The sequence below is a fragment of the Ruditapes philippinarum genome, unplaced genomic scaffold (genome assembly GCF_026571515.1).
Source record: "Ruditapes philippinarum isolate M1 unplaced genomic scaffold, ASM2657151v2 ctg4242_1_1_1_1, whole genome shotgun sequence".
NCBI classification, from domain to species: Eukaryota; Metazoa; Mollusca; class Bivalvia; order Venerida; family Veneridae; genus Ruditapes; species Ruditapes philippinarum.
The window spans coordinates 86,347-102,315 of NW_026857949.1; the positions used below are offsets into that span (position 1 = coordinate 86,347).

Genomic DNA, 15,969 nt, shown 5'->3' on the forward strand with positions numbered 1-15,969 from the left:
TCAATTTTATTTTTGCTGACAATTCTGACAATGTCAGGCTGTTTAAAGAAAAAGCAAAACTGAAATTGATAAATAACTTAAATGTCAAAAGTAATAAAAAGAAGAAAACTTACTTCTATTCATTCAAATTCATGAAATTCCAATCACCAAATTTCGTTTTTTTTGTTTCATTTTGACAGTCTCAAAAATACATTCCTCCCCCCATGCAAAACTGCTCTTGATGACATTTTGGCATATTAAAGTATCCTACGAGCAATAACTACCGTATGCTTTATGAAAAATTGAAAGCATTGACAGCCATAACTCGAAGAATAAGTTAAATCAACCTAGCGTTCTTGAGGCAGGTTTCCAAGTTTTCCATTTTCCTAGCTCCTTTTCTGAATGTTTTCACATCTGTCAACACTTATTTTTTGTCTGTTACAATCCTCAAATAAGTTTTCTTTCTTTTAAAAATGTGTATGACTAACAAATCCAAATTATATCCCTCTGAATCTTACACAATTATTTTCCTCCCATGAAATTCACAACTTTAAAAAATGGCTGCCGCTTACAATTTACAAAGCCAGGTCTAATATAAATTCGCACTAAGTAACAGAAATATGGATGGATGGTTGGATTTTTTCTCCTACAAGAATTGTTTGTTTTATTATCAAAACAAGCGATCATTCATATTTTTTTAATAAAATTAATAAATATCACCGTCATTTTAATGTTGATTGGCGGACTTATTTTTCAGCTCAAGACTTCTTTTTTTTAATGAGAAATTCCGAATAAATGGGGCTCTCAATGGGGGAAACAGTTTTAATATTAACGTTAAAATTATGGAAATTTCGTTTTAACTTGTTTTTAAGCATAAAATAAAAAGAAAATTTGTCTGTTTGTTGTGTAAGATGTAATTTTATTTCATCTCGTGAACTTTAAAAACAGTATTCTCACTCGTGGCTTCGCCACTCGTGAGAATACTGTTTTTAAAGCCCACTCGATGAAATAAAATTTCATCTTACACACAAACAAACAAGTATCCTCTTTATAAATATGTTTTATTCATATAAATCATTTCATGTTTTTTTAATAAATATGTTTTATTATTATAATTTATTGCATGTAGTAATTTCAGAAGTAGATACTTCTGCTTCTGTTACTAGTATTTGGTTTCAACAAATTTATTTTAAGTTATATTTCTGAGATATTTACACAACTACAGTATCATGATTGAGTGAATTGATCTGAAAGCTTATTTACTAGACGCCGGTAGACATTTTGGCGATTCAAATTATTTGATATTATGTGTACACCCAGGATTGAATATGTTAACATTATTATAAGACAAAGTAAATAAATAAATAAATAAAGGAATAAAGAAATAAAGAAAATCTTGAAAAAACATAGGGCATTGTTAAAAGTTTTGCTTCAAGAAAGAAATTCTTTATTTACAGTTATATTTGGTATAAACAATTACAGGTATATGATGTTTAGCTTAGGCATACTAGTAAAAATTAAATAATAGTTTACTAGATCTATATATATCATTTTTTATCTGATTCAGAATCATGTCTGACTAGCGTATTCATGTATATCTCGCAGTTCAACGGCATTTAAATTCTTTTTATTATAGAGTAATGCTTAAAAATAGTAATGCTCAAAGAATGAATTTCTTAAAGTAGTTTATTGAGAAGTGAGTAATGTTGAATGAATGATATCTACAGAATCAGTTATGCTCGTTTTATAATGTTCATTTTGTAACTATCGATCAGTGATTTATATATACAAAATAGGAAATGCTAAGCCACCTGACAAACTGTTACATAGGCGTTTAAAGGCATTTTCAAAGAGTTTATATAACATTATCATCACATTGATAACAAACAAATCGGTTATTAAACTGTTAAAGGTTTCTATTATGAAAACCTAGAAGAATTTCCATAATGTATTGAACATAACATTAGGCAGTATCAAAATATAGCATGCCCATAGCTTAACATATTTGTAAAAATCTACTTAAAATATACCTTATATTTATCAGCAGTTATATGGGATGATTTTAATACCAAATAATATTTACAAAAAACAGATATTTCAAAGGTGGTAAATGCTCACGCGTAACACTATGAATCAGTTAATCTGATAAAAAAATGAGTTGTTAAGTTTGCATTCAAATAACCAGTTTTCTTCTTTTGAACATTTTTTTCTCCTTTTTTTCCAAAAATGTTAGAGATTTTAATTAAAAACGCTTGCGACATTGGCAAATGAAATATTCATTAAGTTATGATTATAATTCTGGTGGTGTAAAGGACTGACTTACATCCAAAATGTGCAAAATGTGTTACAAAAAGTGGTCTGTTGTGACAGTATGTTGTTGTTGTTACAGTTGTAACAGTCTTTTACTAGTGTCTAGTAAATCTTAATGCTAAAACGGAATTTCTTCAATGTACCGCATATGAAAAAGGCGTGAATATTTTTGAAATATTTGAAAATAACGATATGGCTTGTGTGGCAGTTGTAAAATATAATAATTTGTGATTTTTCAGGATTATTGGTTTTAGAATTTTAGTGTTGAGGATTATATCCGCCGCTTAAGCCGGTGCTAGATTGTATGGAGAAGTTGGACTTTCCTTTATTATTTTATAAATAGGATTAATTTAAGTTTGTTATTTGTTTTTGTTAATATTGCGTTCGAATAATTCCTCACCATTGCTCATAGAAAATAATGAAATTCATCTCATAGTATAAAAGCTTGAAGCGACCCTTATATGATAATTCATGTGTTGGCATATAAACATATATTTCATAGTCGATAAAACGAAAAAATGAGTCACCAAAATATTAACCAAAATAAAGAAAATAAGAATCCCTAAAGAAAGCCCATCACAGCAAAATTGAAAATGTTGCAGGCTCGGTTTGATTGAGCCTGTTCATGGACGGTACTGTCAAGTGCAAACTATAGTCCACGCCCCTAGCACCGGCTTAAGCAGAATTCAACATTTAACATTAACTGTTACACTTTGGAATTTTGAAACATCCACAGGTGTGTTCACACATGGCGTTTATCATGAAACCTTCAATGTGATATATACGTAAGTGCCGTGCCATTCCATGAAAAGCGGTATATGGTCCCCAAGTAAAAAGTGCATGTGCCTTAAACGAGAAAACAATCGAGCCTTTATTCGTTTTTATCTAACCTACTTAATATTATCGTTCTACTAAGTGAAACTTTTATCTCAATAAAAATTTTCAATTATCTCATGTGTTGTCCCTTTATCTGTTAATGTTACGTGGGGAAAATACAAAGATCAGTTTCTCTTTATTTGATATGGGCGTACTGTGAGGTGAATTTTCCTATTCAATATGGAACTTGTGAGTAAATTTTCAATATCTCTGATTAATAAACACATGTAGCATAATATTGTTCAAGTCGAAATATTATTTTACACCAATATGCTTGACATTTAGCCTCTATCAGGGGGAGTGGCTTAAGTTCAATTAGATATAATCATCATGACGTATGTCATCATCTCTATGTAAAGTTATGTGGGTGACAACCGTGACATTATTTTGCAAAAGCCGAGACGCACCATGATTTTCACTTTTTCGGCGGTTTTTGGTTTAAAGTATCACTTGATAAAAAAAGTTTCTGATATAAGGTATCATTTCGTATAGAGACTTACAATTAACTAATTTTCGACATGATATTAAGCTTGTTTAATGCTTTCTTTATGAAGTCTCCGTAGCTTTTTATATGACGTTTTATTCTTTATGAAATTTTTTCAACCAATTGCTGCTTTTAAATTGTACCACGTGATATTCCCAAATTGGACGCTGTAGCATACAATATGTTTTTGGACAGTTAGATGCATATGACGTTTTCCTTTAAACATTCGAACTCCAGATCCCTCTCATTCTTATTGAACACTTTCAATATGGTATTCAGAAAAATTAGATTTAATTATATATTAGAAATAAAAAAAATAAAGATTCAAAGATTCAAAACTATTGATACCTATGAAAATATTTGTTCCCGTGATAAAATAACATTATAAAAAACCATTTTGCATTTTAAAAGCATTTTTTGAGCATCATTAAACGGTATAACGACGTTTTTACGTAGAAACTGCTTTGAGAAAGATTACCAGTCATTTCTTTGAGACAAAAGTCCATTACATTTCTACAAAGAAGCCGCTTTCTAACTAAATCATTGATATTTGTAAATTATTATCATGTGTAAACCGATTGTCTACGGATAAGACATTATGGAGTTGTTCCTTTCATTTTCATTTAACCTTTTTCAACACCACATACGACATGTTCAACCTCACACGCCACATTTCAAACCTCAGAAATACAGTTTTATGAACCACATAATGTTAAGAGGTATACGCAAACCATACACGCAGATTGACTTTACCATAAGATCAAATCGACAGTCAAACAGACAGACACCACCAGATCACCATGTAACACCTGAAGGTTATCGGTGGTTATGTAACAGATCGTCTTATTGTGAATCGCTCCGCTCATGAGATAACGAAGATTGAATAGGGAATAAACTTTCAAACATATATGAAGAGATATAAAAGATCGACTAGGATATCATATGGTGGTAGGAAAATGTAATATCGCAATACACCTGTAATATAAACCTATATGTAACGGTTCCAGATATCAAATAGGCATCACATCAAGTACATCGACTCAAACCCTCTTATATGTTTGATAACATATATTCGATCCCCTTTTTATATGTTAAATGATAAATTCTCTATATTTCATCAGTATAATCCTCTCTTTAGTAAATTCATCCGATCTTCTCTAACGTGTTTGAACCTATATTTTGACTGTACATGTCCACCAATATCATCCCCTTTTTTATCCATTTGATCACCTTTAAAATGTTCTATATTTTAATTTCCTGTACATCTGTACATCTTATCCATCCATTTTATCTGTACTACTTTTTAACAGTTGTTTCTCTGTACTACTCCAATCGTTTGATCCCATTTTTTACGTTAAAAATAATGTTGATATTATTTAGCATTAGACATGACAACAAACCACGAAATAATTCTGTTTGTATATTGATGGTGAGTGTGCGATACATGATCAGATATTACATATCGATATAAAGCTGACAATTAAATTTTCATGAACAAAATATCAGTATTCATCATAAAAGTGTTCATACCTTAGAACCCTACCAACATATTTTCAGGAAATGGTTTATGATAATGCCCAAAAGATAAATTTCAATTGTTTTTATCAACATCTAAAATACTTATGGAAAACGTCGATTGTAGACCAATCAACATTAATATGCATGGTTATTTAATTTATTTATTAGAGTATTATAAAAGGACCACAACTGGTAATCGCTTTAGACATAGGAAGTACTTACTCTGGATACGCTTGGCAACACAGATCTGAGTTCGAGACCAATAGAAACAATGTTAATTTTAACACTAGCTGGGGAGCAGGTGCTTTACAGGTATGGACAGTATGTTTTTCATTCAATTACAATCATTTTGGTAAGACAAACGTGCTTTGAAATAGATAATAAACACTTAAAACGATGTCTTAAGCGTTGTGATATTTTAGATGTTTTTGTTTTTACATGTACAGCTCCACAAAACATCCACGTGTATTCTCATCGAAATCAAGAAAGGAACAGGAAAAGTGGTAAACAAAATACCAGATGTCAAAGGTCTAATTAATGAAAATAAATTCAGTATCACGGAAGATGTAGAAACAAAAATAGGACAGGAGGCAGAGAGGGTATATAGCGGAATTGCCAAGAAGTATAAAATTCATGAGATCTATGGCCAATACTACTTTTTTAAAAGTTTCAAAATAGCTCTGTATGATAAGGTAAGTTTATATTATACTATACATATTTAAAATCATTAGGAGTGCATCAATATTTTATATTAACAAAGATATTCAGCTCATTTGTAACATTTATATTACAAAATATCCGATTAATATTTCGGAACGAAGACAAATAACTAATCAGCACCCATTTGCTTTACATATTACCTGTCCTATACTATATTACATGACACTATGCTTGACTAGACTATACTATATTTTACTTCTTTTCCATAACCACAACATTGCATTGTTAAAATTAATAAAAGCAAGGAAAGAATTGAGGTTTAAGATGTAACGATGTCCTTACAGAGATCATTGTAATGCTTCGAAGTTTTCTATTGTGTTCAGGTTGTTTGAGCTTGTCTGCGCTACCGCGGCGCCTTCACTACGTGAATTTCTCCCGCACTGCACTGACGGCGTCGAGGAGTAGTTCGTTTGCACTTCTCAAAAGAGTGATAGAAACGCATAGACACCCACTTTGCGTTTAATCATTTATATTTTATTAAAATCAAATATGAGTTGATAAATGTTATTTTCACATACTAGTACAATTTTCTTTACTGTTCTTTTGATTATACGTACTTTTACATTGAAGCATCTTAATCGTTCGATAGAGGACCAGATAGATCAACCACTTCGCTTGTTTGATGTAATGACATTGTTCATCAAAGCATTAAAGGATCATTGTTTAAAGAAACTACAGACACAAGGGATGCCAGTTGACATTAACAAAACTCTTTTTGTCGTAACTGTTCCTGCAATATGGACAGATGAAGCAAAGAAATTCATGAGAGATGCATCTATAGCGGTATCAAAGCATTTGTTTTATTTGCAAACAAGCCAGTGTTGATGCTGTAAAAATCTGCTTCTTATCTGCATATGCTTTTCACTCTATACCATTAATTTTTTAAACTTGGACAGCGTTAAAGAATTGGGGAACACACAAACACACGCGCGCGTGTGCACATACGCACACATTGAGTCGTTGATGCGGCATTGGAGATGCTTTATTTTGTTGGTTTTTATGCCTCTCTGAAACAGACTTGATGAAACCAAGTCTTATTTGGTCACTGGCTTATTTCTAATTTCATTGGTGCCCTTTACTACATCGCGTAGTTTTAACATTATCTGAATTCATGATTGTTTGGATCGAAGTTGTTGTCTGTATGCTTTACTAAAACTGCGCCTAGAATTTGATGTCCATCTTGTTGCTTTATTCTAATAACAGATCCATATCTGTCTATTATTTATTTTGAAGACTAAAATTTGATTTAAAAAGAACTTGTACGAAGGGTTAGGGGGCTAGTTGTCTTAGCTGTATTTTCCACTCTTAACAGGCTCAACCAAACCAAGTTTTTGTTTATATTTATTTTACTGCTTTAATTGCCTTCATGGGATCTACCTGTTGCAGAATATATCATATCGTATCGCCAAATCAAACGTGTTACAAAACTCGATTTTCGCTACTGACGGAAATACATTCTTTGATAAATTTTTAATTTTTAGTATATTTTACATCATATTCACCAGCTAAAAATCCATATTTGTATGATATCCACAACAAACCTATATTTTTTACACAAATAGGCTGGTATTGGTAACAAGAACTTGTTATTGGCGTTGGAACCAGAAGCTGCAGCTATATATTGTTTAAATCTCCCTAAGGGTGAAAGAAAAGACATGAATGATCTTGGTATGAAAGGACAGAAGTTTCTAGTGGCCGACTTGGGAGGTATTGATAATGATGTAGAATACAATGTAAAGATAAGTTCGCATTCCCAACACAACTTGTGTACAATTCATTAATGAATGGCAATTTTCGGTTATGTACATTAGTAATAAAAAAAATTATGATTTTTATTATACTGAAATAATTATGCTGAAAATCATTTTGATATAATTTAAAAATATACCTTTTGGCAGGTGGAACAGCTGATTTATTTGCAGTGAAAGTCGAAGAATCAGGTTTTGTTAGGGAAATCTGTCCACCACAAGGTGATCCGGTCGGCGGTCAAAATATAAATAGGGCATTCCTGCAAGTTTTTTATGATTCATTTGAAGGAGATGATTGGAAGAAGACTTTTGGTAAAGCCACTCCAGTTGAAATGTGGAAAATGGAAGCCGATTTTGAGAAAAAGAAGGTTGAAATTGGGTTAGGGCCCAGTTACACAGACGGTCGGTCCCCAATCGGTTATTTAATTTTAAATTTACTTGCTGTTATGATCGGTTGTCATGCGTGATTTTATTTTAGGTTTTCTGTGTAAACGGCCATCGGTGACAGAAAGCAAACTCAAACGGGAATGGGTCGATGATTAAATGCTGAAATACTTTTGGTTTTTATCGTTTGTAAATCGGAGCTAAATCGGGCGTAACGCTGATAAATCGGTGTTTGATAGCTAGTCATCAGTGGTTAAACACTTTCCGTCAGATATGGCCGGTGATTCATATTTGGTTATCTTTGTCCGATCGGCGAATATCGGTGATTAAGAGCTTGCATATCTCGTGATATAGGTTGCCGTCGGTAATTTTTAAAATATTTTCACCGATCGAGAATTTTAAACGTGTTTAAAAAATCTCAATCGGTAATTTTTCACCGACGAAACTTATCTTTCCCCAATAGCAGTTGATAGGTGGAAAACAGGTGACCAATAGGTGATATCGGTGATAAATACGCTGTCATCGGTCCACTCCATAATTTGGCTAAAAAAACTACCGATCAATCACCGATGGCTCTGTGTAACTGGGGTGTCAGACGATCCAGATGGTGAAATGATTTATCTGGAAGTTTCTGTATCAATACGTGATAGGATGCATGCTCAGAAAGTCAAACTGAAGGATACAGGATATATTGATTTTCAGGATAATCAGTTTATGTTTAACTCGGAGCTGATACGAAAAAATCTTTTTCGGGAAACATGTAAACTTATTTATGGAACTATTAAGAAAGTTCTTAATGAACCTGAAGCAAATGGATTGAAAACAGTCGTACTTGTTGGAGGTTTTGCTGAATCGCCAATCGTCGTCGAAAATATCCGGAAAATGATTGCCAATGATTTTCAAGGAATAAAGGTTGTTATACCATCATCGCCTTTCAAAGCTGTCTTGTATGGGGCAGTACTCTTTGGTCATAATCCTATGATAATCAGAAGCAGAATGAATAAATATGGACTAAAAATAAACGTTAAGTATCCAAATATACATGACGAGCAAAAAAATTTGAACCAGGAGATCACCGGAGAAATGCTCCACATATGGGATGATTATGTATATTTTAACTGGGGTATTGATTTTTTTTGTTGACCTTCCTGTAAGATACGTAATTTGACAGGTCTTTTTATAGAGCTGATTTACATCGTAAAATATATATCACGGAGTTCATACAGAAATATTGAAGCTATCAGCATGATCTTGCCAGCAGTAGTGATGTTCTCCCCATTCGTGTATGGTGTAATAGACCTTATTTGATTTGACAGGTTGCTATCAGTAAATTTCATGGTATTTAATGCAATGCATTTCTTCAAAGTTAACACATATGGATTTAAGGCTCATTTGTTAAATTGTTTACATCAAAAGGCAATTAAAGTAGTTATAGCAATTTTTACGATTTTTTCTCTTCAAATGATATAATTGCACCATACTATGGTGAAATAATAAAGGAGAAATTCATTGTCAGAATATAACTCGTCTGTGGCAATGCGCATATTTGAGTACAAGCATTTCTGACCAACATGTGTTACAAAAACCCTTCTCAAAGCAACATGTTCCAAGCTTATGCTGAGTTTGACGAAAATTTAGAAAATGTATTTAAAAACAAAATAGTGTGAAGTAAACAAAGAAAGAAACTTACACATTGCAAACGGCACTTAAAAAGTCCACGTTAAGTCAAAATATGCTAAAAAAAAACCCGAAAACATTGCGTTAACATGCAATAAAAAATATGGTGATAAATACTGCTAAATCAGTCATTAATGGCGATAACATAATTGTACAATTTCACTTGACTATATTTTTCTTAAAATCTTAGTACATTTTTGTCAAGCTTGATTTTCTAAGATAGTTTGGCTAGAAACTATCAGAGCTAGGTCTGATTACAGTCTATGACAGCTTCCCTTTTTCCGAGGAACCATACATTTCTGTAACACAATACTTTTCTGTTGAAGAACAATATAATAAATATGAAGTTAAGGTAAAAGGAAACCGCCAAAATGAATATAACTTCACTCATGCATCTGCGAATGCCACTATTAAAGAAACACCATTTTCATGCTAAAACGACAACATTAAACGTTGACGTTTTCTTATATTATTGCATAGGGATGTGGACGGTAGCTTGCACCATTCAAACATCTAGGGGCCTGCATTTTTTAGAATATCTAAATTCTTTTATATACTGATCAAAGTCAGCACGTACAATATTTTACAATGATAGTTATTTATTGTCAAGACATTATATTTTAGGAAGTGTTCTGTCGTTTGTTATATGCAAATATACATAAACAATTTAACAGTTGGGCAGCGTTTTACTAACGTACTTACGCTTAAGCTTTGCGTAAGTTTTAACTCACGTAAGATTTTTACGTAAAGGCGTTTTACTAAAAATTGCGTAAGTAAGAATTTCGTCAGTTTTCTGTACGAAATCTGCTGTGGTCATAGTATTATTTTTACAATAGCTTTAGCTCTTAGATTTGGTTCGCGATTGCTGATCATGGTCATGCAACTACATAGTTAGGTAAAGAAGCAGACGCTTGTTTTGGTTGAGTCTATTATGTTTTGTTAAGGGGGTGAGTTGTCATACACAAATTTACAATTTATATGCATTTATTTTTTTCCAATGATTGTTATTATCTTAAATGCTTCTGGGATTGTTGTTTTATCAATGCATTTGTAAATAAGATATGTTATATGTCTATTAACGGATTAATTTTAATGAACACGAAATTAGTTCACACCTTTATGTGTATTGATAACGTGATGGTTTAAGCCAATGAAAACACATCAATATTATTACAATCAGGCAAAGAGTAAATGTATTGCAAGTATTTGTTCATATATTTTCGGCAGGATAAACTGTCCGAGGAGGGCCATGCATTTTCGTATCAACGTAAAATGGCTGCCATTAACAGTATCAAGTGATTATCCCAAGCACCACCGCGACTTAGCGCGGGAATTATAAATATAGCTAAACTCGGTTCGTCGCATAGGATGGAAAATACCTTTCTCGTTTTATTGTAATAATTATTTACAAACTGTGTCTTTCGGAGTTTTTTATCAATATATTGTTACGGTCTAGTGGGTCGGGGGACTCTTAAGTACCCTTTACTCTAACTGTATATTGGCACTCAGGCTTTCAAGGTATTAATGCAATCAGATACAGAACTGATGTGCTGTGTAGCTCTCCAACTCATCTGATAGTAATCAGGCAACACCATTGTAAACAGTTATAAAATTTATTCAACAAGTTAATATTTCTAATAACAATAATTGATAAACAATCATGAATAATTTATATCAGCAAACAGCTCTCATAATAACTCAAGACAGCTCACAAATCACCTTACAATAATTTAGTACTGGTACGCCTTCAAAATAATATTTAGTACTGATGAACCAAAAATCTCCGTGTTACGTGTATCAGTTTTACTCCGCGGTGACAATAGTTACCAGATTTACTTCAATTAACAGTGTAGTAAAAATACTTAAATGTTATATTATGTAAAAGTTATATAAAATTCCAATATCAGATGTATAAAAATAGCTAAGCTCTGTATTTAAGTCAACTAGATATAACTCAAGTATTTTAATAAACTTGACTTGTTTGTTACTTAAATTTAACATAACATTTAAGATTTCAGCAGACAAATTAACGTACGTCTACTACCAACAATTTCTAAATCTGAATTTTTTTGTGACCAAGAATCTGCTGCTTTTATACTAGGCAGTGGTAGAAATTACCAAAAAATGGGTAAAATACCAAGAATTGGTAGAGTCGACCCTGGATTGGTAGAATGGTAGCTACCCAAAAATGGTCGATACCAAATACGGGTAGAAAACTGTCCACCAAAAACTGGCAGAAAACTGTCCACCAAAAACTGGTAGAAACTATCTACCAAAACCGGGTAGAAACTATATACCAAAAACTGGTAGAAAACTATCTACCAAAAACGGGTAGAAAACTATCTACCAAAAACGGGTAGAAAACTATCTTAATTTAACCAGACAAAATTGCTAAATTTCCTAAGAAAAATCAAGACTTTAAATGAAATCTAACATTGAATATTAAAATAAATAATTTACTTTCCATAAAACAGGAAAAGTCACCTAAGTGTCACATAATACCGGGGTATTACAATATAACCAATAATGATGTTAATATGAATAAATGATCATATCTCAAATCTGTGACTATGACTTACAATGAAATTCTACCTTTAGTGTATTAAAAAGGTTTTCAATCTCCTGTAATTTTATTCTGTGATTATGCTTCAAAGCAGTCAATTGACCGTGAATTTTCTTTTCATATTTTGATTTCCTTGAAATCATTTTTCTCATCTGAAGGCATGCAACTTTAATATGATGATACATTAATTACATTCCATGAAAATGATTAAAGATATAAAATATCTCATGACATGTTTGTTCATTTTACATGCAGCAAACATAAAAAGTCTTCACACCTATATTACATACAAATGTATGTAATATTTTTCTTGTTACTTAAAGTTACGCTTAAAATTTGTTGACTTAACACTAAAGTAAGTAAGACTGACATCATTTATGAATAATGGCAGGGAAGAAGGCGAGAACTTTAGAGACTGGTGTGATTGGTGAAAAGTAAAGTTTTAGTAAGGAAAAGATAATGTGGCTTTATGGACTTATCAAAAATTGAATTTATTAAAAACATATACGAATATGGAAGCCGTTCTATCAGCTTTAAGACGTAAGTCTTTTAATTAATGTCTTCTCCAAAAATATGCTTGTATCACATACAGCCCTAAGTCGTGATTGACCTCGACCCAATGTTTCATAAATCAGTTATTAAGTGTTGTTTTTTATTTTACTTTCACGAGCTTTTGATCCTGATTTTTATAAATGACATATAATATTTACTGAAACTCAGTAAATTTCATTTGTTTTATTAGACGCTGCGTGCACGCGGCGTCTAGTAGATATGCATTCTTTCAGTCAGCAATGGGGCTTTTGATCCTGAATTTTATAAATGACATATAATATTTACTGAAACTCAGTAAATTTCATTTGTTTTATTAGACACCGCGTGCACGCGGCGTCTAGTAGATATGCATTCGTTCAGTCAGCAATGGGGAAAATTTTAGTCTTGTTTTTGTTTAATTTTTTGGTTCTAACAAAATTACACAGTTTTCAGATTTTCGGATAAAAATAGCTTTTCTGATGATCAACATGACCCGAGCGTCATGGAAGTAATATATAGTCTATTTGGGTTTTCCCGTAGCAATCTTTCATGGGAAACAAATGATTTTGTGGCTCCAGTGCACATCCCCCCTAAAATTAAAACCGGCCACAAATTTGGGTTTTTATAAGGAATTGGGGAATATATTTAAATATCTTGAATATTTTGGGCTTTGAAGAAAATTGGGCTTTAAAAAGCCCCTCAAACGGGGGTTTTTCCCTTTAACCCTTTTAATACTTTGACCAACAACCCAAATTTACCTTTTTAAATATTACCCTTTTAAACAAAATATAGAAGATCTCGAGGGAAAAGGTAAACCTTTTAAAATATACATAAATTGTGAAGGCGCTATTTGGCCCCCTGTATACCTATTATTCTTTTCATAAATCAATAAAATAGTTTTGGAAACAAGGCAAATCTTTTTTAACCCATTCCCTTTAAAAAGCCAAACAACCGCCTCGTTTTAAACAGAATTTGTTAATCGCACTAGCGGATTTATCACAAACCAAAAATATGTTTTATAATTACTTTTAATACTTTTAAAAAAATGTACATTTCGACTTGAAACCCAAAATGCTCTGAAATTTCCCTATTATGTCTTTTTAAATTATTTTTGCAAAAAAATCGAGAGATACAAAGCGGGCTTAAACATAAGACCCGTAAAAATTCCCAAAGGGACCTATTTTATTTTCCTTTAAAAAAAGGGGTCAAATATGTTTTTTTCCGGCAATTTTAATTATCCAAATTATGCTTTTCAGATAGCATCCCACGTAAGTGATTGTATATTTTGGGTCAGAGTCATGGAAATAAGTTTTTCCAATTTTACTATCTGAAGGTTGTAGAATCGATGACCTTGTGGATTCTCGAAATTTAAACTTTCAGAAGCATTACCTTGATTCCAAAATTTTCCCCGGGTTTTATTGTTAAGGCGTTACGTGATAGCCAATGGTTTGGGCAGTTTACTCCTCGAGGCCCAAAAACCCGTCCCTAAAACAATTCAAATTTTACTTTTATAAATCTGCGAAGATGTTACCCGCGAATAATGACGTCTTTGGATTTTTCTTTTACACGGGAATATTAAAAAATTTTTCCCGGGGCTCCCCAAGATTTTTTAAGGGGATATGAACTGTTTAAAATTAAGTTCAAAATTAATTAAATTTTTTTAAAGGGCCCCTATGTAATAACTTTTCTTCCCGTTTTCAAACCCGTGACAATCAAACTGGTTTTTAAATAAAAATGTGCCCATTTGGAAGTCATTTCTGGGCTTGCCCAAAACCGGTTATTACTTACTCGCACTGAGATTTTTGAGCCACGTGGATAATCTTTGTCATTTAGTTTAAACTTTTTCAGTATGGTTTAATGTTCCTTTTTTGAAAAAAAAATAGGTTTTTTTATTTTTTGGGTCTATATCGTCTTTTGAAAATGCGATTTTAATATCATTTTTTATGTCATTTTTGGGAGGGTTTCGTCTCTAGAACTACCCAGTACTAGTCGTTAATTCAATTTTAAAGAACGAAGCGGGACGAAAATCCCAACCTCACTGTACAGGGAAAAGGGGAAGATAACCCCCGTGGGGCTTTCTTCTTAGATGTATTCTTTGCACAACAGAAAAAATGTTTGGGGGTTTTTCAAAAAATTCTAAAAATTTAAAAAAATTTTCCTTTATCGGTTTCCTTAGGTTTCGCCCCCCCTTCCACAGAAGCGGGAAATTCTGGAAAAGGGCCGTCTTGTATTTGGGGGAAATTCGTCCTTTTAAACAAAAATAAGTTTGAAAACGGGAAGGGATTTCAGCACCCTTGCCCCTAAAATTTTCATAAAGACTTTTTAAAGGGATTATCAATAAAAACAACCTAAAACATTTTTCTTTGAGTAAAAGATTTAATTTTAAACTCAGTTCTCTTTTAGGTTAATGCCCTAAAATGATAACGTGTCTGCTTTTTTCCTTCGAAAAGTTATCAATCAGAATTTTAAAAATTTTTTTTCAGTATTTTAAAATTTGATCATGGGATGGTTTTTTAATTTGGTTTTCTCGAGTTTTTAAATGCCCCAACCCACGCTTTTTTATTTAGTAATAGATCTGTTTGCATAGAGGAGTTTTGAGCCCTCTAAGAGAAGGAAAACTCTTTACGGGGCACTGACACTGACTTTTTTCCCTTTTGGGTTTGGATAGAACCTTTGTACGGGGCCCTCCTTGGGGTTTTTACGATAAAAGAACGACCCCGTCCCCCGATTTCTTAATAAGCCTTCTTAAAAAAAACCCCTATCTTCACCCCCCAAACTTTATAGGATTTAACCCTGAATATCACTGGCGAGCTTTATACAGAGGGGTTTTTACCTCTCCTGTCGACACTCCCCTTTTTCAGTTTTAGTTTGAAGGCCATAAAGGGAAAATGTCACATTCTCTGAAATATGGAAAATAGCATCTTTTCTCGTTTGCCCCAAACCCTTAAAATTCAAAAAGAAGTTTTTTAAACTTCAATAATTGTGCTAAAAAAATGTCAAATTGGGTAGTCCCTGTATAAAGGTACCAGACTGTTTTTATAAGTTCAAGTTCGTTGTCATTCCCGAGGGTGGCTGTAGATGGGAAAACCCCTTTTTTTTTTAATTTTCGAGTTTATTCGTCAATGTCATATACTCGCTCGCCCGACTGGCCCCCCTGTAAACCAAAACCCTGACATAAA

The 15,969-nt window shown here is 32.5% G+C and overlaps 1 protein-coding gene across 1 annotated transcript; it reads left to right on the forward strand.

The window, feature by feature from the left end:
- Nucleotides 1–3,249: 3,249 nt before the first annotated feature.
- On the forward strand, nt 3,250–8,966 carry LOC132751588 (heat shock 70 kDa protein 12B-like; the record flags this gene model as incomplete). Its single annotated transcript, XM_060741771.1, has 7 exons — nt 3,250–3,354; nt 5,336–5,479; nt 5,614–5,859; nt 6,458–6,670; nt 7,450–7,594; nt 7,786–8,014; nt 8,670–8,966. Coding segments are annotated over exons 1-7 (1,283 nt in total), but the record flags the coding sequence as incomplete, so codon positions are not given.
- Between the last annotated feature and the right edge of the window lie 7,003 nt (nt 8,967–15,969).